Source organism: Cyprinus carpio, chromosome B7 (assembly GCF_018340385.1).
Source record: "Cyprinus carpio isolate SPL01 chromosome B7, ASM1834038v1, whole genome shotgun sequence".
In the NCBI taxonomy this organism is placed as follows: Eukaryota; Metazoa; Chordata; class Actinopteri; order Cypriniformes; family Cyprinidae; genus Cyprinus; species Cyprinus carpio.
In genome coordinates, this window is record NC_056603.1 from 13706518 (window position 1) to 13729148 (window position 22631).

Sequence of the window (22631 nt, forward strand, 5' to 3'; positions counted from 1 at the left end):
GTTTTTAATGTGTCTTATGTGGGCCTATCACTATCAAGGATGCTGCCATCTACTGATGAAATACGAATGCACAGAATAGGCAACAAATCGTGCATAATATGAGCTCTAATTTTCAAAACTTGAATTTAGACAATCTGTTCCTAGCATTTGCGCAGTAGGGACATTTCTGTTTAGAAAAGCACGTACATTTGTGTTTACTTCACGTTTTTGTATGTACATTTGCTGCAACACTGGCATTTATCAGACGACAGCGCTTCCTGAAACTACGCTGTAAAACCTTACTGGACCGTCTTCACTGACTTTCTTGTGGAAATTTCAGAGGTAAAGCGCTGATTATTTTTTCCTCTTCTGCTCCCGTCTGTGCATATTTTGGTGGGAGGTGGTCAAGGCTTCGGTCTGCGCATGCGCGCAGGACAGCATTTGTCGCGCTCAAGCAGAAGACTCGACGCTGTCAAGGAAACACGCACGCTGGGCGCATCGTTCCGTGATTTACAAACAACTGAACCTGCCTCGCGCACCGTTATCCACATCAGTCGTTGCAGAAAATAGCAGTTAAGCGATGCATGCGATGTAACAATACAGAGGGAGAGGAAAATAAGGACCGAAATCACAGAGACGCCGCGCCAGCGTTTGGTATATACAGGTAAACGGGCTTTTAATCGGTTTTGTATCTCTCATGGGCTTGGACAAAGCTGAGCTGCTAACGCTAACGTCGCGCGCAAGTGCTGTTTAGATCACATGAAAAGGCTGTGGTGTGTTGTGTGTGTAATGGCTGAGACGAGGATTAATGTTGTGCCGTGAAAATACGGGGTGTGCGTTATATCGTTTGTGCTACAAACAAATAAAATGTCGAGTCAGTTGAGGCTGGTCACCTTATTAGGAACTGCGACATAATACATCTATGTTTTTATGTTTACATAATTTATCATTCGTCGATTTAGTCTGCCTAAAGGGCTTGTTGTCTCCAGAATTCCATGTGGCTGATTTTATGTGGATATTTCTTGCGGTAAGTCACCTAAACATATAATGATAAACATAACTATAATGGGTCTTAATGTTTTTTTTTTTTTTTTTTAAGTCTGTCCACCATTTATTCTCTCAGTTTTCTCAATCATCCGCCTTTGAGTAAATGTGAATGTAAATATTGGGCCCTGAGCTCTGAGGAATTTAATAACATTTGTATTAACTTTATGTTAAGTGCATTTCATATGAACCTCAATGTTTGGTTGCCACTTCTACATAAAAAAATCAATAATTATTTTAATTGTTATTTACATTTTAATACTGTTATATACATGTCAACTCATCTCCAGGGCCCAAAACAATGCCTCAGACACCAGGGCCTGTACCATGAAGCCGGATTAGCTGGCTAGCCAGGTAAATTTCAGTTTAGTTTGCACCAATCCTGGATTTTAGGTACTATTAAAGTGGCTTGGCTTTTAGCTGCGTTCATTGATATAGTAACTCTCACTCCATGGCTAACATTACATTTACATTTATGCATTTAGCAGACGCTAAAAGCAACTTGCAGTGCATTCAGGCTATACATTTTTATTTTGTTTTTTTACCTAACCTTTTTTTTGTGGTGTGTTTTAACTGGGAATCTTTTGCACTGCTTTTTTTGTGCTCTACCACTGAGCCACAGGAACACTTTCGGCTCCGGGGCAGATTATAGTCTGAGTTATTGATCTCAAATTGAAATTGGACCTATCAGATGTCTGACACAAAAAAGTCACTCCCTCAGTTTACCTTGTTCCAAATTAAAGGTCACTAGTACTAAAAAAAAAAAAGTCTGGCTTTAATGATAATTACTAAGAGTTATTTTATGATTTATATAATTTTATGATTTATATTATTATTAATCCATTACATACAAGCAATTTTAGTTTAACAGTTATATTAACATAATTTATTTTAAATGAATGTTAATATATACAGGTCGTATGTAATATAAATAAGCTCAATAGAATCAATAGATAATGCTTTAAAAATGACTACGTGACCTTACATGTTCGAGTCTCTATCGATGTATATAATAAGTTTCACTTGTGACTGCACTGATAAAGCAAGATCATTTCTTTTATTTGTCCCCCGTCATGAACAAGTGCTTTTTTTATTGTAAATGCATTTTAATTCATCAAATTCTTCAATCTCTAAACCTTTAGTAAAACCTTTAACCTTTAACCAAGGCTCGTGATTGGCTGTTTGCCAGTGATGTCACATATTCATGTGCATGTGCTCCACAAACTCAGGATCAAAGCCTGAGTTGACAAAGAAAGTTGATGATCAGCATCATGGTACCAACAAAGCCAGATTAGAGTGGTTTTGTCAACTTGAAACTAATCCTGTAACTCTGAATTTGTTCATCTACCATCATGGTAAGGGCCCTAGGGGTGTATTCTAGAAAGTGTTTTTTTTTTTTTTTTTTTTTTTTTGGAAACTCATAGTTTGTTAACCCCAGAAAAGGGAAATTCAGTGTTTTCGGTTCCAATAAAAGACAAAACTAAACCTCTCTGTAAGTTACCATAGTAGTACCATTAGTAACTTACTCTGTGAACCTAACCTGGTTGGGAGCAGGTTTTCTTCGGCAAACCCAGTTTCTTTCGGTCTCCTCCCCCTTTTTAAAGCCTAAGCAATGTTTAAATACCTCATTCTTTCATTCATGCTGCAAAAATTGCTTTTATTGCTTCGATTTTTGCTTTATTTAAAAAAAAAAATATCTAAAAAATCTTATAAGAAAAAATATATACAATATTTTGTAGGGATGCACGATAAATATCTGCACGATTTAATGCGCATCTCCTCAGTAAAGCCGGTTCTGTAATCAGCGGTAAATCTCTACACGTGCGTGCTTTTCACCACTGATTACAGAACCGACAGATGCGTATTAAATATCATGCCAATATTTATCGTGCATCCCTAATATTTAGTCTTGTTTCCTGGGGTAAACAAGTAAAATGAATTGGCAGCGGGGTAAGAAATATAATCTTAATGAAAATGGAAACAAGATTATTTTTCTCACTGGACCACTTTCATTTTCATCATGCAGGCACGGTAAATGTGACAAAAATGGCATGTCTTTTTTATCGGGGATCCTGTAGATGAGGTGGCTGCATTAATTCACGGGGAGTTACTTTTACATCAGGAGAGGATTTAATTTAATTTGATTTAATTTATTTATATTGCCATATACACATGCATATTTATTCGAATTGTACCATTTTTAAATGCCGTTCACTTGATAACATCTGGTTCTCTAAGTAATCTAATAATTAGAATTTCCTTTAGGATTTCCAGTGTGGTTTGATGCATTGATTAAACACATATTCTCACCATCCCTTCCGAAATGAAGCTGATTACTGTATGGAATGGAAGGATGCCAGATGAAAGGGTAGTGCAAGATAAATAAACACAAATTATTCACGGTTATTCTCAGTTTATTTTGTCATCTTTATGTTCTACAAATACAAAAGCAGGAAAAAAAATTTCCCTGTTGGATTTTAATGTTGGTATTGTGGCCATCTCCTCTTCATCTCTCAGTGATGCTGGTGCAGGTTCTCCAAGTCTCTGCCCTCTTGCTGTTGGCTACTAAATAGAAGTTAAATGTTTTTCATTACCCTAATTATGAAATGTAGCATGTTGGATTAGAGAACATTTATTAATGTGAAAAAGCATTAGACTATGTGGGAAAAGCTGCTGCACACTGAAATAGATATATACTGAATGATATTTATTGAATGTCAAATATTTGTCATGTAACTTACACCCATTTCACGCTTGAAGCTTTACCTAATTGAATTATGTTTTTATGTTTAATTTTTTTTCTGCTGCCACAATTTCGTTTTTTTTTTTTATGCCCGTGGGATACCATGAAAATAAATATAAGTTCAATATATTACCTTTCTGCCAGTTTTCACCTGATAGCATTGATTTAGAATTACAGTTACGTATTCTGTAGTATGCGGAAGTCTTTTTGGCGGGAGCTGTTGCCATGGTAAATCTTAATTTTGGAGCTCCATTGATCATGGCTTTTCACAGTCGTGGTGCATGCTCTAAACTCAGTCAACCTACTCCTAATTCTGTTCAGTTGTTCTGAAACCGAAAACTTAGTTTCCAATCTCAGGGTCAACTCAGAATTCAAGTTTGTTGAACCTCCTTTCTGGAATACACCCCAGAGGGCTAATGTCAAGTTTATGATGTTAGCCAGTGTAAATGATTAGTTTCCAGCGTGCTTACCAACTTTGGAATGTCACATTTTATACTTCATACATTTATTGTGAAGTTTTTAACATATATATTGTAAACTTTTCTTTCAGAAAGTCACATTTTCTTAAAAATAGAACCACTAAATAACTTTTTTTTTGCAAGCCTTTTCCATTTTCTAAATGCCTTCTTTTCTTTCTATTTTTCTTTCTTTTTTTTAATTTTTTGTTCAAAGCAAATGGCAGAGACTTTTAATTGAAACTGTCTAAAAATATTTCTCCTTTATACCTTGTTATTGTTATTTATATGTGCTTACAACTTGTAAAGTGGCCTTTAATTTGTAGATAGGTGATGTATTAAAATTCTCACAAAATTATACAATTATTAGTTAAGTAATAGTAAAGACTATTCAAGAGCGTCCAAGTCAAGTTTCAAATCAGTTGGTTACTAGTTAGGTAACAAGTCGGTTTATTTGTGAGAGATGTTGAGAAATTGAGCGGTGTACTGAAATTCTTGCACAGGTCTTAGAGTGAGTAAATGATGACAGAAGTTTCATTTTGGGGTGACCTATGCCTTTAAATGCCCACAATTTGTTTTAGAATTTACTGTGTGAAGTTCTGTTGTTGTGTCATGTTGTTAGTTAACCCAGCAGTGTGTTGAATGTGGAGTTCCTCCACATTGTGTACTTTGGTCACACTATCCTACTATAAGTTTTCCAGAGCTGTATCAGTGTTTGTGTGTTTTTAGAGCTGGGCCCCTAACTGCCTTGGCCTGTGTTAGATGGTTAAGCAATACTTGGGCAATAGCAGTACACCCGTAGGTTTTTGTCCTGGAGGTAAGTGAAAAGAGTATGTGCAGTAGAGGTCAGAAATTTCCATTCCAGCCAACATTTGTTTTTAAAAGTCAGTTTAGTTTATTATCTGTTGTCATACAGCGGGCCACCCTCTCCCCTCTTTTGTGTGTTTGTGTGCAAAAGAAAAGCAATGGCTGTGTAAAAGTGCTGTTTGCTGCTATTTTGCCTTTGCCTATTGTTACCTGCCACCAAAAAAAAGAAAATGCAAGCATGGCCTGTCTATTGAGCCCATCGAAAAGGCCTTTCCAGGACACAGTACATGTCAGGATATGAGGCAGCTGGACCAAACCAGTGTCTCTCTTATTTTCTCTTATTCGTTCATTTCAGTTGTCAACAGCTATGAGTAGGTTTGTGCGTTTATGTTTTGTATAATTTTTTTTGTTTATTTTTTTTATTTTGTATTTGCGATTTTTTAATTAATATTATTTGTTTTTTATTTGAATGTTGTTTATACGATTGTTTGATGCAACTGCATGCCGTATTTTTATATGAAAATAAACAAGCTGAAAACACTCTTTTAGTGCTTTTCTATAGTATTAAGCCTCAAATGTCAACTATACATCGGATTGGTTTCTAATTTAAATTATAAAAAAGTAAAAATATGAATGGTATTATAATGGAAGAAACCCTTAAGATAACATGTAGGAAGAAAAAAACGCAGAATAACATAAGTGGATTTTGAACGATTAATTGCCGCTTTGACCGATTACATAATTGTGACATCCATAATTGTAATCGCGATTAGAAATTCGATCAATCGTGCAGCCCTACCTATGAGTAGATGATTTGAGTCTGGTTCTGTGAACAAACCCAAAAACACACCTTAAATACACAGCGTGTTTTACCAGCGTGCTTACTCCAAAATCGGGCAGCAGTAGGACATGATCGATGATGCATTGTTGTTGCAATTACTTTACATGGTTGTCACGGTGGTCATCATCGATGTTGTGAATCAATCCACTGCAGTACCATGTAATCAGTCTCAGCCCAGTGTGTCAGGATGGTGCCAGGGACTTTATGAGTTCATAGAGTTTATATGAAATCTGATTAATGGGTTCTCTGTCAGAGTTTATGATTAAAAGCAAGGTTCCAGAACAGCATAGAAGTGGTACTTCTATTCAAATGCTCTGAAAACTGACAGACAGACCTCACTCCTTTTTTAAAATATACACCTAACAAAAACTAAATGACAAAATTACATAACAAAATTTAATAAAGTTAAGTTTGAGACTAGGAAAAGTGTCAGTCAGCATGGTATGGTCTGTTTTCCTGCAATATCTGGTATCGTGATAATGGGTAGACCTATGGATGGTCGATTACTTGTCCAACATCAAAATACTTCAGACAGCACCCAGTTTGTTTAAAAAAAAAAATGTCCGCATGCTAAAACACCACTTTTGAAACAAATTTGCTATCTTCAATACATTTATGCATCTGATTCCATAGGTCTTCCACTTTTTTGTGAGGACTAAGACTTCTATACAAGTTTTGTGCAATGATCTTCAATCTAATTATACATGATGCCTGAGACTTAGTCATTTAGACAACCCAGTAACTAGATGATTTAGAAAATGTTTAGTTTTGCACATCTCTAATTCCAACAGAACTTTTCTTCTGTATTGCGACGTACATCTAAAAAAAAAAAAACATTTGGAGCGGGACTTGCTTCTATCTATTTGTTGATTGGCCTAAATGAGAAATCGCCAGAGAAAAGTCTCATTTCAACTGAAGACAGAGTTATGATATTGTATTTAAAAACTGCAAGCTCAAAAAAAGTACAAATTAAATGAAGAATGCATGAATGAACTGTTCAAGATCAAAAATATGTATTTAGAAAATAGATTTAGAAATGTAGAAGAAATACAAATTCTGTGATTTTTTTTATTTTATTTATTTATTTATTTTTTTTATCAAACTGAGGTAATCATTCATTTAGGTCTTCTCCGGGGTGAAGGTTTCATCCATCTCCATTCAGCCCACAGCCATATTTCACTCTTCAGTTAATCCACCGCTGTCTCTCCAAACACCACAGTTTCTGTCTCCTGTTACCCTGCCCCATTAACACAGATATAGGACCCATCCATATCCTAAAAAAATGATTGGAGCTCCAGATATAAAGCAGGTCTCAGATCAGAGCAGACCTCAAAGCACTCGCTCCAGGGAGTGACCCCCTCTGCTCCGGGCCTTATCCAGCCACGGGTTCGTGCACTGGGGCATGGGGACTCCAGGGCACATGTTCGCCTGGCTGATTTGTCCTGATTGTGCTGAATGCAGCACATTTAATTGTGTGTGATGGAGTGAGAAGAGTTCATGGGAGAGAGACAGAAAGAGTGTTACTAACCCTGAAGCCCATTCCAGTTTAACAGCTATACTATTTAATGTTAAAGCTTGGGCTTTTCTTAAACCAGAGGAACCCATATCTAACCAGTTTTATCATGTCACATTAAAGCTGTATTATTCATGACAAGAAATAATCTTTTTGGATTGCAAAAGACATATCTGATGCATTCAAAATCAGATCTGCAAGAGCTGGTCCACATGATGTGGGCAGAACTTTTGATTAATTGATGTTGAAGGTCTTTAATCTGTTAAACTAAACTAAACTAAAATGATTAAATAATGTTTGTTAAGTGAAATAAAGCTGAAATAAAATATAAATGTTAGAAGAAGTGGTTAAACTAAATGAAAATTAGAAATTTTGCCAATGCAACTAACTGAAATAAATTTACAAACTGGAAATAAATGAAAACTAAAACCAAACTAAAACGGAAATAAAAAACATAAATTAAACCTAAATAATAATATGAAAAACTAGTAAAAAAAACATATAGAAATTACTTAAAATTAACTAAAAATAAAATGAAAACTGAAAATATAACAAAAATATAATAACAAACAAAATACTAAAACTATAATAGTATATAAATAATACTAAAACAACACTGGTCTGCAGTTATAGACCTTGAGAGGGTTGATGTACAGTGTTTGCTCTGTCTAGCTGTTTGTCTAACTATCTTGTCTATCGAAGTGTTTGGCTTCTGCTCTTCTTTCTTTTTTGATCAAGCAACAGTCAGGGGAAATGAAAGGAAACCATGGCAACACTTCCTCTCAGTCTGCACTAATGACACTCTTGTTCTGTATTCTGAACAGCTCTGAATATGTGGGATAAGGGAAGAGAATGTTATCATAATTCCTTCTCTTTTTTTTGGATTGTTTGTTTGGTGGCTTTGATTGGGGGTTGATCAGAGAGCCCTAGCACTGATCCTGACATTAAAGAGGTGAAGGGGAGCCAGCGGAAGGGGAGGGGGCAGAGAGGGGGATCCAAGCTCTAGAATCTGAGTAGCAAACAAACGTCTCCTTATCAGATCCACCTGCAACTGCAGCTCTGCTATTTGTGCTTCTCTTGATTTGATATTTAAATCATAATTTTTTTCTGAAAACTGTTGCTGGGAAGAGAAAGGAGGCAGGGATGAGTCTTGTGGTTGAGGATGTTTGTTAGCTTTGTGTGTATGTTTACGAATATGCACAGAGATAAGTATGATATTGTTGATTTTATACATGAATGAAATGCAATCAAGATTGTGTACAGTGTATCAGAGTCTCTCTCAAACATATAATATTTTAATATTTTAAAATGTGAAGTAAAATGTAATAATTTCTATATGCGTTTATAGAAATAGCAGTAGGTATAGTCATTGCTGTCCTTATAAATCTAAATCTGCCTATATGCATTATTGTTCAAAAATTTGGGGTCAAGACTTTTAGTAGTTTTATTCAGCAAGCATGTATTGAATTAATCAAAAGTGGCAGTGAAGACATTTATGTTTCAAACACATTCAATTTGAAATAAATGCTGTTCTTTTGAAATTTCTATTAATCAAAAAACACAGAAAAATGGCAGTTTCCACAAAAATTGTAAGCAGCACAAATGCTGACAATATTGATGATAATAATATTAAGAAATGTGAATGATTTCTAATGGATCCCGAGACACAAGTCTGGAGTTATGGCTGTTTAATTTCAGCTTTACCATCATATAGATATCGACGATAGCAGATCTGATGACTAATGTATCCATTCAATTGAACTTTACTGCAAATATATGAACTTACCTGTTTTAAGTACTTTTATATTTGACATGTTCGTTTATGTCCAATATTTAGTGTTAAACTGTTGGTCTTTAAAATAAATCTGCTTTTGATTTTCACCTTTGACTGCAGACTGATAACTTAACATAACATGCAGTCCTAATAGCGATATATGACTGAATATATATGAAATACCGTTTAACGTTAGTTTATCAGTAGCATGTTTGAAAGTAAATTATTTTGATTATTGGTGCTTTCATAGGCTCTGTCTCGTGCGCTCGTGTGGTTTAAAACACCACTTAGTTATGAAATAGCCTATGATAAGTACAGAGAGTCTCTCTCTTGCTGCCACGCACGCACGATAATATCGTGAATCGGTGATCTCACGGGCTGGCGATATGACAATTTGAAACATGACCATCGCCCAACACTAATGTCAAATGCTTATGCAGATTTGTAGTATTACTTTAATATCATATCAGAATCGAACACAATATTGAATTGACGTCATTTAAAAAAAAAAAAAAACAATTGATTGAAAAATCAATTGTTTTGCCTAGCCCTAAATGTTTCTGCTTTCCTTTTTGACCAAATAAATGCAGCCTTCTTGCAAGTCGTGTAGACTTTTATCTATTGGATGGATTGAATTAGATCAAAACCTATTCAGAAAATGAATTTCAGTGTTCATGGCTAGTGATATGGTGTGTGATATTTTGCAAGCAGACTGCAGGCACTTGGTTCACAGTGGGAGATGAGTGTTTGATAGTGTTCCATTGACTTTTAAACACATGCCTGTAAAGAGGGAGAGCTGGACCTTTAATTCTATTATAAATGCCAGCTGTTTCACAAAGAGCAGAAGCTTTTGCACACATACAATGATAATAAATGACACTGACTCACATTAAAACAACCCTTAGACCTACACATCTCCAAAAGTGGGTAGTTCTGACATGTAATGTTATGCAAACAGAAACTACACACTCACAGACTCCTGCTGCTGTATGATTGCTCCTAATTAGAGGGTGACGTTTTCAAACCTCTCCTGTCCCAATCCCACAAAAAAAACTGGGGGAAAATCCCATCCCAATCCCATCCCGATCCCAGAAGAATGACTCCCATTCCCTCCCACTCCTGTGTTGTGCTTTTTATTATTATTATCATTATCAATTTTATTATTATTATTATTGTATGTCTAATTGACAAAAACGTTTCTTATCTCTTAATTTTAATTGGCTAAAAAAAAAATACACTGCTGGACAATAACCAATTATTTGTATTCTAGTATTTTTGATATATTGTCCTAATGACAATTTTATGATATTGATTAGTATATATATTACAAAAACATTTTCCATTTTTATCACAGAATAAGGCAGAAAATGTTATATATTTTGGCTTCTGTACTTTAATAAATGCTATGTCAATTAGCACTGTATAATTTATATACTTTACCTGGAGAAGACTTGAAAAACACAAACCATTTTGTTGCAATCGTTTATTGAATTCCCCTTTCATCAGTAAAGGTTTATGTTTGTTATTCAGCATAGCTACACCGATAGCGGGATGCGTTTGTCCACATTAGGGATTTCCTGGCACATCAAAAATGATAAATACTTCTATGAGTCCGTTTTGGACTTTATGCACGAGAGCGCCCTCTGGCTTCGAGTATGAATAAAACAAACACAGCATAAGAGTGTTTAGCACTCAGTAAAGTTCACATAGATTTGGTATATGAATAAAACATATCCAAAACTATATGTGACTATCTTGTCGACAGCAAAGCAAACAGCATAAAGAGACAGGGCAACTAGAATTGAGTTAAAAATTAAAATATATAGTTTATTTATATTAAAGGTATATTTATGTATAAAGTTGGGTATCATAGTGTTATAACGATTCCCGGTCCCGCCCACTCCCGCTGACCTTTTTTCCTGTCCCATCACAATCACGTGATTTAATAGTGATTTTGTTTCTCATCCCGTGGGATTCCTGAAAAAATGTCAGCCTCTACTCCTAATCAGATGATACTGGATAAATGTTTAGCATTGGTTAATGAGGTGAACCACATACGCTTAGCTCTCCACATACATATTAGTGCTTTACATCCCCCCACACACATTACAGAATCTCATGAATTCACTCCACTGCTCTCCCTGGGGTCCCTGACCCCCTCCTGCTTTCAGAGAGAGATTGGGAAATTCAGACGTGTTCAGGTAGTCATTAAATGACTAAATGAATTAGGGTGTGTTTAGATCTCTGTGCGGATGACAGTATATATCAGAGGGAGGGGTTTATGAGAGAGTGAGTCTGGCTCTTCTGCATTCTTGACATCTTGTTGAGATGTATAGTGGGGGATTCTCTCTGCACCATTTTTCACTTCTCTCTCATTCTCTCGCTCTCTCTAAATCCTTTCTCAGAAGCCGTTTCAGTGTTGTTTCCATGGCAACAACACCAAGGCCCCTCCTGGCAAAAAGGTGGCACACTTTTGGCTCTCTCTGTCTGTCTCTCTCTCACTCTCTCTCTCTCATTCACTGCTTTTTCTCTGTGTGTTTCCCATAATTCTCACCATCAAATTTTTTTCAACAGTTTGTCTAAGAATTTAAGTTGTTTCATATACATGATAGTATCATCAAGATAATATTATATTTTTTATTTTTTAATTAGTTTTTATTTTGATTTTATCCATTTTCATTTTACTTTTAAAAACATAAGTAATTTTGTTGTGTTTTTGATGCTTCTTTTATTATGTCTATAGTCTTTATTAATATATATATGTATTTTTTATTTCTGTTGTTTTTTTGTTGATTTTAGTACATCAAGATAAACTAAATGAAAATGAAACTTTGGCAACTCCCTGAAATAAACAAAAGGTTTTTTTTTTTATATACATTTTATTTTATTCATACATTTTAACCCTAAATGTCATGAAAAGAGCCTGTAATTATATTTTTGAGTAGGTAATTTTATTAAGTATGGTAACTTTTTGGCAACAAGTTAGTATTTAGTTAGTAGTATGGGGACCAATTCTCACTATTAACTAGTTGCTTATTAGCATGCCTATTATTGCCATATTGGCTGTTTGTTAGTACTTATAAAGCACATGTTCTGCATGACCATATTCTAATTCTAGCAGTTTCAATAAAATTTGTTACTTCATGCCAGGTTGGGACATGGTGTTAGTATCAGTGTCTGTGTCTGAATTCGTTGAGATCTGCCTGCCTAAACAGCATTTTTGAGAATCATAGAGGTGTCCTGAATCAGCAGCAAAGAAAACGGTCTAGGTAGGTAGCATTGTTGTAGCTCTACTGGCAAGGCAGGGCAAGACACTAGCAATGCCAAGGTCATAAGTTTGATTCTCAGGGACATGCTGATAAAATGCATATCATGAATTCTCTGAAAGTCAGAGTCACTTTGGAAAAAAGTGTCTGTCGAATGCATGAATGTAAATGTGGGCAGGCACTTCACAGGGTTCTGATGTGTCCTTTCATTCCCCCAAAAAACACAGACAGATATTCTCTCTCTCTCTCTCTCTCTCTCTCTCTCTCTCTCTCTCTCTCTCTCCCTCCCTCCCTCCCTCCCCATTAACCCATCCTTTTATTACTTACACTTCACACAGTCCAGCCGAACGCTTGAGGGAGTGAGGATTACAGCCCTGGGCCTCTACAGTCTCACTCAGCTCTGCTGCTTTATTCATGAGCAGACCAAGAGATTCAGAGAAGAAAGACTGAAAAAGAGTGTGAATATTTTATTGCAAAGTGATCTGTTATTGAACTGCTGTGTAATTGTTATGATCGTGTGTGTGCCAGCACTTGATGAAAAGCAGGAACAATAATCCATCATACTGACATTTTAAAAACATTGACACTTAATTTAAAATACCTTCCATTATTGACATAAAATATACAGTATCTGATCTATTGCATTTTATTCCCACAGTAAAAGATTCCCATACAGTAAGAAATGCTAGTATAGTTAGAAGTGAAGAATTTGGGAGAAAATACTGTGTCCCTGTGAAAAAAAAAAAGACAAGATACAAGAGATTTCAAGTGTATTCCAGTGGAAAAATTCACATGATGTTGTTCATTAAATTGGTCAGGCCGCAGTGTCTGCTTCACACTGTGAGAACAGAATTACATTAAAAGCTCATGAAAAAAAAAATCATAAAATGTTTAATATGTTTGTGAAAACCATGAATTGACATTTGACCTTTTTTGATTACTTGATGAATCGACCATTAAAAAGAGCAGCATTTATTTTATATAGAACTCTTGTTACATAGTATTTCTCTTTAAAAAAAAAATACAATAAAATACGGTCCCCAAACTTTTGAACAGTCATATAGTTTATTAACCTTTACAATCTGGTTTTCCAATCACTTTCAGACCGAAATAATAACTAGACACACAAAGAAAGCAGGGGAACACACACACGTCTGCTGTCCCACCGGGCTATAACAGTGCTCTTTTCATGTCTCATTAGCAGCATACCCATCCGCTTTAGTTGCCAGGCGATGTTGTCTGTGTGCCCAGGTCACTGAACCATTGCGCCTGCATCAGTGTGTGTGATGCCAGTGACTGTCTTTATTAGCATTTGTCTGTGGTCATTGGGGGTCTGTTAACAGGAACAGACCACCGTAGGTCCTTTTTCTGAAACAGGAGCCCACTTATGTCAGACGTCTGTATTAAATACATGTGAATGATTAATCAGCACAAAATGACAAGACAATGTAACCATGTTACATTGTGAGATTTGATTTTATAGAACTGATTTCAAATTTCATACTAAGACTTTTACCTTTACATTGGCTTTTTATTTGTACACTCAGTAAACAAAGACAGTGAGGATGTCCCAGGGCTGTGTGGCAGAGTTTTGGGTCAGCTGATTATATGGTCACTTGCCTTACCAGTGCTGCTATGACAGATGTGTTGAACTTATACAAACTTAAACATTTGGTTTTATGTGACATATTGAACATTGTTATCTAAATGACTAACACGATTTTTGGTTTAATAATTTTTGGAATCTTCCAAGCAAATCGCATATTTTGCAATGTATGCCATTGTTTTTGTTTGATATGTCAGTGTGTGTAAGCTTCCATTGAGTTATAATATTATAGTATATTATAGTTACTAATTTTCAGCAACTAATTTTAAGTGAAAAATATAGTTTATGTTGTAAGTGAATCAAGGAAATTATCATATACATTTTAAAAGAGGAAATCTAAATAAAACTTAAAAACAATTAAAAAATGTGTACAAATATATTTTCTTTTAAATGTATTTTTATATTGGCTGTGACAATTCTCAGGTTAAATCTGTTTGTTTTATAGCTATTCTAATTTTAAAAAGCAATAAATGTATAGTAAAATTAAAATTTTAAGTCAGTTCAGGAAATTCTTTTACAAATGATGACACGTTTTAAAAACTTTTTTTTTCTCCTAACTGTGTGTGTGTGTGTGTGTGTGAATATTCTCAGTTTAAATGAATGTTCCGGAAATATACCTCCTCATTTGGTGTTTGAGTTCATTAATGGGTCTTCCTATTTCTCTCTCTCAGCAGTAGTCAGTCATGCCGCTGGTGAAGAGGAGTATCGAGCCCAAGCACCTGTGTCGAGGAGCTCTGCCTGATGGAGTGCCCAGTGAACTGGAGTGTGTCACCAACAGCACCCTGGCAGCCATCATCAAACAACTGGGCAGCCTGAGTGAGTGACACCCTGCTTTTCTCTCTTTTTTTAGTTGTATTGAATTGTTTGTTCTTTATATAATCTTTTATATGTTGCCTGTTGAAATGAGTCAGAAGGCATCATTCTGGTCCACCAGCTTGACCAAGATTTGGTGATGAATAGCATGACGGTGCTAGACCACTAGCTCGACCAACACCCAACCTAGCATGGAAATTCAGTTGATCTTTTCAGCACGCCGTTCTCTTAGCTTCTGTCGCCATCTGTCTTGCAGGTCGTCATGCAGAGGACATCTTTGGAGAGCTGTTTAATGAAGCCAACAGTTTCTACATGCGTATGAATAACCTGCAAGAGAGAGTGGACCTGCTGGCTATCAAAGTCACCCAGCTGGACTCCACTGTGGAAGAGGGTAACATCATGCGTTAAGCTTAATCACTGCATCATCTCCAGATCTTATCAAGCTTTCAGCTGTAGCAGCTGGAGAGAGGCTGAGAGAGAGTGCGTTGCCTTCGAGTGCTGTCCTCTATAATGGTCTTCTTTTGGCCTGTAGTTAGAAGGATGACCCAGCTTTCTTTGCCATGAAAGAGAGAGACATCAAACTGTATGACTTTACTCCTCCCTCTACTCCTCTCATCTCTTTCTTTTGTTCTTCTCTCTGCGGAATAGAAAAATCCAGTGGCTGGTGAAACCGTCTCTTGTCTCAATTAATGAAGCAGATAGCAGAGCACAGCACGACTCTGATGTCAGGCTATGTGTTTGATGGACATAAAGAGAAGAGATTCTTATCTGTAAACACCCTGTCCATATGCAAAGTAAAGATTAGGGCCATGTTACATGTTCTAACAATGTCCTTGTCTATTTAAAACATTCCGCCCAGCTGTGATCGATAACTGGAGAGCTGATAAAGAGGGTTTAATATGTTCAAGCTCCCCCGTGAATCCTCACTTACGGAGAAGACACATCAACGTTTCTTTTAAAGTCTGAGCGTTCCATCACCTGATTCACAGTGAGCGATGACCTCTCAACCACACCTGTGTCGAGAGCAAAACCTGCTGGGAATGCGCAGCGTGTGGTTTCTGGGCCGTGTGTGTGTTTATAGCTCTCTAATGTGTGTGTCTGTCTGACCTGATGGTGATCTGGGGTTTATGCTTGCTGCATGTAGAATGCAGGGTTGGGGAGTGGGAGGAGGAGGAGAATGTCTTAGTATCGAGAAATCTCACAGAGAGGAAGAGACAGAATATTGTTTGTGTGTGTGTGTGTGTGTGTTTGTTACCAGAAAGGGTGATGGGGTTTTCTGGCATTCATGGTTGTGACTGATCCAAAAATGTCATTCCATCCCCCTCTTAACGTCCGTTCTAATTATTAATTTATAACCAGCCATCCAGAGTTAAAATTGAGCTTCTTTTACACTTGAACAGACTGCGCACAAGGACAAAAGAGGCATTTAGAGATACAAACAAAATGAGGAGGAAAAAAAAGAAATAGTGGAAGAAAACTGAAATTAATAAAATGATGCATGTAGTCAGTGTGCGATTTGTGGAGTTGTATATTATAGAGCAGTGCTTCACTGGATATTAAAATGAGCCAGGGTTATTATAGTTTTCTTAAACTATCAAAAATCAAGCTTTTTTCAGCTAGTTGCTAAAACATAATTTCGTATTGTCATTAAGTTTAACAGTGTAATAAAGTAACTAAAATTAAAATTAAAATAAGTCAAAACTATTACAAAAAATTACCTAAAAAGAAAAATTATGTTAACTTGAGACTTAAAATCTAAAACAATTCAAAATATTAATAAAAACTATAAAAGTGTCTTAATAATAATAAATTAACTGCTGAGTTTTTTTTGGATCAATGACATTTTGATTACATGTGAATCTGACTGGAATCGCTTATTAATATAAAAGGCATCCATTTTAATAGTCAAGACTGAGATTGGGTGTAAGATTAAATGGGTGAGCTACGTCATAGCTGTTTTAGACAGACTGTTTGTTGGTATTTGAACAATTGAGCAACGAAAGGGCTTTTCTCTTCCATTACAACAGCATTGCGTTATGGCTCATAGTACATATAAGTTGTTCCAGGTTTGACCTCATATACCCCATTCCTGCCATCAGATCAGCCTGTATGCTCAGTCTTGAATTATTAATGTTCAGTAAAGCAGTACAGTGGCCCCTGAGGCACAGCCAGTTTTCTACTTTTGATTAAATTTATGTATATTTAAATTTAATTGTATATTAGATTTAAATATGAATTATTACATATTTGTAAGTTTGTGTGTGTATGTGTGTGTGTATATATATATATATATATATATATATATATATATTTTTTTTTTTTTTTTATTTATTTATTTATTTATTTTTATTTTTACACATACCTAACCAATTGTCAAAGGCCCATTTTAAAACAGTCGTCATTGGTTATAAAACATCTTATGACTGACCGTGATATCCCAAGTTTTAATGCGTGTGTAAATAAGGGGTTAAAATTAATCACTTTTCCAGTATTTCATACTTGTTTTTTGATTTGTGCAAGCAAAACATCTCAAGTCACTGCCAAACAGCTCTGTCTATTGAAAAGAGAAAAAAAAAACGCAAACAAATGTGGGATTGTGAGGAAGAAGCTCCACATGCTCTAGGGCAGGCAAAGCAGTGATGTTGCTCTTAAATGCGCAGCTGATCTATCATATGTTTGTGCCATTCCTGATTAGGGTGAGAAGCAGATCGTGTGAATAAGAGATTGACCATCTGCTGTCTCATAGATAGCTTTATCCTTTCTTTAACAAACACATAAGAGACTTAAGCACAGATTTCACATAGCTTTACTTTAGGGCCCTTTAACACTTTATGATGATCAAGGGAGTTTGTCTTAATCAAACCACACCTTTAATCACCATATAGTAAACACTGAACTGATCTCAGATCAGTGTTATTGGGTAGTGTCCATAAAAGCTGTATTTTGTCTTGTTTCATTAATTCTTTGTTCTCTAAATTTTAATATCCTATGCCCTTTTTCTTCTTTGCTAAATATATTGTACTAAGAATGTTTAGATCTTTGTACTAAAAATTTTTAAATGTACACATTTTTGCAATCTCAGTTAGAGGTGGACCAATGTATCGGTTTTGCCGATTAATCGGCACCGATAGTTAAACCGATACTAGACTCGGATTTAAATGCAGCTGACAGAAAATCCTGCAGCGCCACAGAGCGCCATTCACATAGTTGTCCATTAAATCACATTATATTCGCCCCGAATTGTCACTGTACATAATAAATTGTATATTGAGCATTATCATCGAAACGTTTGTCTTCCTGTGACTCTAATAAAGTCTGTATGCTTCATTCATAGAGCTATAATATAGATCGCTATGTCGGTTTGCTCCGTTTTTTTAAACACTGGACTTATCTCTGACTCATTGTTCATTCTTGAAGTAATCTTGTGTCCGTTTGGTGAATAAATAAACTGTTTTAGACCGCTGCTCGAGTTGAATGCTCCAAGTCCGGAGTGTGTGTGATACCGGTGAGTTATTCTAGACTTAGCGCTGCTCTTTTATTTTAATTAGATAATCACTATGTGTTCAAGTATAGAAGCAGTTAAAGTGTGAGAGTACACATGTCCGTGATGCGGAAAACGCGGATGGAATCCAGTCATGAAAACAGAATTCACAGTTTAACGCGGAATGTCATGGAATTTGTCAAATTTTGAATGAATTAATCAAAAGTAGGTCCTTACACTTAAATTAAATCAAAATATGGACTAGTATCTGTAACTATTAAGCTACAAAAGTCGATTTAAATATGAATCCTGCATGTTCTGCATTTCTCCGTTAATGAATGGCACAGACGCGAGGTTTCATTTATTAAACATATACTGAAGAACGCGTGACGCTCACGGTGATTTCAGCATCTGTTGTCTCACTAAATGAAGAGGTAAACACATGAACAACATCTCCAGAACTGCTCTGAGAGAGCCTTCATGAGCATTTGAGCATTTGATTTGAGTAAAACTAGCCTCATATCACATACACAGAACTGTAAAGGTATTCACAGGGGCAACCTGTCAAAATATAAAGTCCAGTTTGAGTCTATTTTTCAGTAGAATGTACATAGCCTACTACTACTAAAATGAAACAAACATTATTTTATAAGGAATAATCACACATCATTTCATCCATGTTTTAATTTAATAGTAAATCCCCTTTGTTTGCCAAAGAAAAAAAGTTCGCTTAATTTTCGGTAATTAAAAAAATAAATAAAATTAATGTTACATGCATTGATTTGACATAAACAACACAACATAATTTTTGAGGGGAAAAAAATCATAACATGTAATTTTTGTTAAACTTTTATTAAATTGATGTGAAAATCGATAAGTTTCATGGTTTTAATTAATTAGACTTGCTTTTTGATTAATAAACTTTAATTTAACTATTAAAAAGGAGTGGAGAAAAATTAAAATGGAAAAAAACAGAATCCAGAAAAATTTAAACGGAATTTAGGAAAAAATAAAGCGGATTTCATAGGGCCCTATTAGAGTACGGTAATTTCAACAATTACTATTACTATTATTATTATTATTACTTTTATTATTATTACTACTGCTAGTATGGTTCAGTACTGGTTTTTTTTTTTTTTTTTTTTTTTTTTTTTTTTAATAAGGCACTATTTTTAGTTTTTTGTTCAGTATCCATTTTAAAAAAAATATCGGTTAATTAATTGGTATCGGCCAGTGTGGTCCAACCTAGCTATTGGTATCTGCAAAATCCACTATCGGTCGACCTCTAATCTCAATAATGAAATGAATGCATAAATCTGAACTCTTCCTCTATCCCCCATCTTCAGTCTCTCTGCAAGATATCAACATGAGGAAGGCCTTCAAGAGCTCCACCATTCAGGACCAACAGGTGGTTTCCAGAAACTCCATCCCTAATCCTGTGCTGGAGCTGTACCACCGTGGAGACAAACCTCCCCCTCTCAATATTCTCAGCCCTTACAGGTGAGATCATCATCACTTCACTCTCTGTGCATTTTTAACATTTCTTATTGTGTAATAGCAACATTGCGTCTTATATTTTTCTTCTGTAGCATAACATCAACTCAGCAGGTTTCAAAATAGTTTAACTTATCCAGCAACAAACTCATTTTAAGGTTCCCAAACGTTTTACTATGCAGGGCCAAAAATTGTTGCATTATATAAAACCTTATTATTTAAAAATGTTCAATTAAAAAAAATGAAGATATGTTTCAGTTGCATGTTTTATTTCCTATTTGTTTGTGCACCTCGGGTGTAGTGTGACAAAATGATAAATCACTTGCTGCATATCAAGTGTTACTCCCTAGAATATTCTCTCTCTCAAGTATGCCTGAAAGCCCTATTCATTTTAGCAAGTTGTTTTGTTTGTTTGGAGAGTTACAGCAACCATCATATGTCTTTCTTTTTCTTTCTTTCTATAGAGATGATAAGAAGGATGCCCTGAAATTCTACACGGACCCCCCTCCTACTTCTTTATCCTCTGGAGGGAGAAAAAATGTTGCAAGCCACGGAGGACAAGAGAAAAGAAAAGAGAAGACAGAAGGTGTGTGTGTCTACTGCATAAATATGTTTTTGTGTGCACTTTATCATCCTGTTTCACGCTGTATGTTCTTTCCACAATCACGTACTGCTTTAAGGATGTGAAAATTGCCGGAACTTCGGTATCAAGTTGATACCAAAATAAGTGTTGTTGTACATGGGACAGTACATGGTAAGATTGATTTGAACTTATCAACAATACAAAGGACATCAGACAAACTCCCTTTGCTTCCATAGCAATACTGGGCCCCATGTCAAAAAAACTGTTTCTCAGATTGATTTCCTCTCTTCAAACCAGAAGCTTGTGTGTTTATATGCAAAGGAGAGAGCAGAAGAACACCCATCAGTGGATGTGTCTTTATGTGTGCATGAATGAGAGCTCTAACTCCCCCAGACTTTGCCCCTTCTCTCCAGACCAGCGGCTCAGGCCAGACTCACTCAGACCAGACTAAGTCCCACACCAGACAGGCCCATCTCAGAAGCCCCCTACTATCCTCCGTAAGAGACCTGCATTTCTGTCAGTCCTTCTATTCATCTGTCAGTCCCTCACTTTGCTGACTCCAGTTTGTGCATTCACTTTCTTTCCCTACAGTCTCTTCACTAGCTTTTCTACTGAGTGTGTGTGTGTGTGTGTGGTGTGTGTGTGTGTGTGTGTTGTTTTTAATGCATTCCCTGAATTATGTAGAAAACTTTCTTCACAGCACTTTTCAGTGAAAGATGTGGACACTACAATCTGTGTGTGTGACTTTGCTCTTTTAGCCTGACAATCTAAACCTCTTTCACCAAATGTGATTTGTGATGAAAACCTGGGCTTTTTGCAAAACTAGCCTTTCTTTCTCCCTCTCTCATTCTCTCATTCTCTCTCTCTCTCTCTCTCTCTCTCTCTCTCACACTCAGGAGCAGCAGAAGCAGGTGGAGGACCCCAGTCGTGAGGTGAAAAAGGTTCGTAAGGCTCGGAAAACGTAGGCAGGGGAGTGGAACGTAATGGCGTATGATAAGGAGTTCCGCCCAGACGCCCGCTTCACGCCTTCTCCATACCACGGGATGTCCTCTGAGGGCTCACTTTACCCAGACAACAGGGTTGATGGTCTTTTTTGCTTTAACTTTTTTCAGTGGCAATGCAAGTGGGCTGCAATTTAGCATAGCTCACTACTGCCATCTTTTGACACTTTGAGCTGCCAAAACTTGTAGAGTCATACCAGAGGCAATCTAAAGCATCACATCATTATACTGTTCTACTTTATTTGTATTGTTAGTTTTCATAATAATTTTTATTAGGTTAAACAATTAGATGATTGAGGTAGGTGATATATTGACTAATTATTTTATATTGTGCATATTGTAATGACTTGAATGTGCTTTTTATTTGGTTAAGAATTTTCCAACTGGAAAAGACATTGTCGTTCTTTGTTGTACATTTAAGCATAAAGCAGCAGTTCATATCAGTCATGTAAAAAATGTCATACTGTCATACTGTATATTAAAATATTTTAGATAATATATAAAGAGTTTTAGATATACAGGCCCTTCTCAAAAAATTAGCATATTGTGATAAAAGTTCATTATTTTCCATAATGTAATGATAAAAATTAAACTTTTCATATATTTTAGATTCATTCCACACCAACTGAAATATTTCAGGTCTTTTATTGTTGTTAATACTGATGATTTTGGCATACAGCTCATGAAAACCCCAATAAAAATCCTATCTCAAAAAAATTAGCATATTTCATCCGACCAATAAAGAAAAGTGTTTTAAACACAAAAAAAGTCAACCTTCAAATCCAATTATGTTCAGTTATGCACTCAATACTTGGTCGGGAATACCTTTTGCAGAAATGACTGCTTCAATGCGGCGTTGGCATGAAGGCAATCAGCCTGTGGCACTGCTGAGGTGTTATGGGAGGCCCAGGATGCTTCGGATAGCGGCCTTAAAGGAGCTATGTGGAGGTTTTTACTTAAAAAAAATCTTTTAAGATAGAGTTTCATTTGTACATCATGTATGAGCCAACCATGATGTAAAAAAAAAAAGAAGACACCTCGACTGTGTCCACCACGGTTGCCTCTATCAGCCTGTAGGCTCAATTGTGTGTGGAGGAGTCGGGCCCGAATTGGCACGAAAAATTCACAAAAATGTGACATCATGCGCGTTCTCGTCTATCTCTTGGGCTTACCAACCGTTACGGGCACGCCAACCATTATAGTAAGCCGCCCCGTTGCATAAAATAGTGTT

At 36.0% G+C, this 22631-nt stretch overlaps 1 protein-coding gene across 1 annotated transcript; it reads left to right on the top strand.

Annotated features, from left to right (window-relative positions):
* The first annotated feature begins 379 nt into the window (after positions 1-379).
* Positions 380-21424, top strand: LOC122134560 (wiskott-Aldrich syndrome protein family member 3-like). The gene is given in 9 exon segments (XM_042727330.1): positions 380-643; positions 14700-14844; positions 15098-15232; positions 19669-19822; positions 20281-20317; positions 20320-20346; positions 20349-20402; positions 20813-20896; positions 21296-21424. Coding segments are annotated over 8 exon segments (693 nt in total). The 5' UTR covers positions 380-643; positions 14700-14711; the 3' UTR covers positions 21365-21424.
* The last annotated feature ends 1207 nt before the right edge of the window (positions 21425-22631 follow it).